The 2,422-nt window shown below is 44.1% G+C and overlaps 1 protein-coding gene across 1 annotated transcript; it reads right to left on the bottom strand.

Moving 5' to 3' along the window:
- Window positions 1-442: 442 nt before the first annotated feature.
- Window positions 443-1,201, bottom strand: LOC116271996 (uncharacterized protein CXorf51A-like). The gene is made up of 2 exons (XM_031660787.1): window positions 993-1,201; window positions 443-802 (listed from the first exon to the last, which is right to left on the bottom strand). Exons 1-2 carry the CDS (start codon window positions 1,122-1,124, stop codon window positions 578-580), a joined length of 357 nt encoding a protein of 118 aa, XP_031516647.1. The 5' UTR covers window positions 1,125-1,201; the 3' UTR covers window positions 443-577.
- Between the last annotated feature and the right edge of the window lie 1,221 nt (window positions 1,202-2,422).

The raw sequence follows: 2,422 nt of genomic DNA, 5'->3' as shown, positions 1-2,422 counted from the left end.
CTGGTAACTTTTAGAGATGTTTGGCCCTTTAAAAGGCATTTGGTTGCTTATATCATAGGGTGGGGTGTATCTCATACCTACCATTATGAGGTAGATGGCCTGCAGGTTATTTGTCTATTTTGGGGGATGGTACTGCCGCCCACACACCTCAGCCCATACAGGTTCTGACAATCAATACACTGAAGTCGCGCCCCTCTTTCCCCACCAAAACACACACAGGTAGAAACACCCACCCCCTTTACTCTGTGTGTATTAAAGTTTTCAGGAAATTTATCTTCAGTGCCTGGTCCTGAGCCAGACCTTATCCCCCAGTTTCCAGCTGTGGACCTGTTGGTCTGGCCTCAAACCCCACAGAAGCCACCTCCCTGCCTTCTCACACACACCTCCCTCTTCCCGTCACTCCTTCCTTCCCCACCATCAAAGAACTCACAGAGACATGTCCTTTGGATTCAGGTTGATTTTATTTTCAGGGTTTTAACCTGTTGGTGTAGAATTCACTGTCTGTATGTTTGATGACTTTTCAGTGGCAGACCTCTAGAGATATCACAGAGCTGAGGTCTCTCTTCTCCCTTTGAAATTATTGGCTGCTCGGGTCATCACTTGAAACGGTGGCGTTCTCCACAGTCTCTTGGTCTTTGTCGGCCTCTTCTTTCTTCATTTTTTCTTTCAGCCGGCGATAGTGACCACGCGGTATTGTTCCTCTAGCTTTCTTAGGTTTTCCTGTAGGGGTGTTACTTTCAGAGGCTTTTTTGCTGGTGCTCCCTTGAAGGGGTCTTTTCGCCTTCATGGTGGTCTTTAGGCCCTGTAGGGAGATCACAGTCAGGCCAGAGGGCATTGGTTTTGGGAAAGAAGGTGGGAAATGCATAGGACTGGGCTTCATGAGAAGGGAGTGAGTTGAGGAGGGGGTTTGTGTGAGGCAAGGAAAGGATAGGAGTCTTGGGGTGGCGGAATCAGCGGGGCAAAGAGAAGGGGCTCGGGCAGGATCATTTCACCTTAACGCCACATCTGGACCTTCGTTGACAGGGAGTCTTCCCCTTCTTCCTCCCTTTGGTACTTGGGATTGGTGGGGTCTGTTTGTCCACACCTTCATTAGGCTCCTGTGGTTCACTGGTCACCTTTGCCATGCTGAAGTGTCCCAGTGGTCTGATCAGAGCTCTTGATCATCCAATGTATACCCCTCCCAGCACAATGAGGGGCCACACCCTTCAACTTTGATTGGTCAGCAAGGCACTCTCCCAGCCAATGAGAGCTAAGGGACACTAAGACATCACAAAGCACTACTCTTGTCACCTCTATGTGAGAGAGGGGTGGGGAGGTACCTGGGGAGTCTTAGTCATCAGAATGTACCACTCCTGCCACCTCTGTCTTAGGGGGGGTGATATAAAGGCAAGGATAGCCTGGTGGTAGAAAAGAGGCTTTTCTGTAACAGCCTCTTCTATGCCTTCCCAACATGAACTACCATCCCTCCTCATATACCCATGTTCAATTGTGGTGGCCCACATAGCAGTTTCCTTTCATCTATTCCCCAAGGCCACACCTACTCATTGGTTTATTCTGCAGTCTCCCTCCCTAAGTCATTAGCTGTTATTTTTGATATTTTACCAAAAATCCCTCTAAAAAAAAATGGCTATATTTCAATGTCGGTGGAGAAGTGAGTAATTCTACAAACAAAAGACAGTTCCCACGAAAAAAATATCTTTCTACCTATCACATTTGGCATTAAAGGCAGCTTATTTTCATTAATTTCTGCTAGCCCTGCAATTGATAGAAAGGGATTAGAATTAACTGTCTATTTATGAAGGTTGCTTTTATCTTTACTTTTATCCTATTCTTGGACCCTGACCACATTATCATTATTGATTTTTGAAAGGTTATTTCGCTATTTTATTGGATTTTTCTTTCTGTCTTCCTATTTTCTCTTACTAATTTCTTTCCCACCAAAAGGCACCTACATGTGACACACCTGATGTGTTTGAATGATTTTCTTTCATGTTTTTATTCTTGTTAAACATATGGCTTTGTTAAACATGTGCATGTGTGAAAGTGTAGCATTGTACTTAAGCTGCTATATGCATCTCTTCTTCATTGCTTTTAATGTTGCATCGTGCTTGTTCATTTTCTTCCCCCTTTGAGTGTAACCTATGTTGACGCTGTTCCTTACTGCTACTAATGGTGCCGCTATGAGCCTTGTTAGTAGCTCATGACCCTTTGTGGAATTCTGCCTATGTTTCTTTAAGGTGTATGTTCAGGAATAGAATTTCTAGGTAATAGACATACATAATTGTCTTAGTCATTTCAGACTGCTATAAAAGAATCCTATAGACTGGGTAGCTTAAACAATAAACATTTATTTATCACAGCTCTAAAGGTTGGAACCGAAAAATCAGGGTGCCTCTGGTACCAATTTACTGTATTAGTCCAT

This window comes from Papio anubis, chromosome X, assembly GCF_008728515.1.
Source record: "Papio anubis isolate 15944 chromosome X, Panubis1.0, whole genome shotgun sequence".
Taxonomy (NCBI): domain Eukaryota; kingdom Metazoa; phylum Chordata; class Mammalia; order Primates; family Cercopithecidae; genus Papio; species Papio anubis.
Note: the sequence above shows the minus strand (reverse complement) of the source record. Positions and strands in the feature narration are given on the sequence as shown.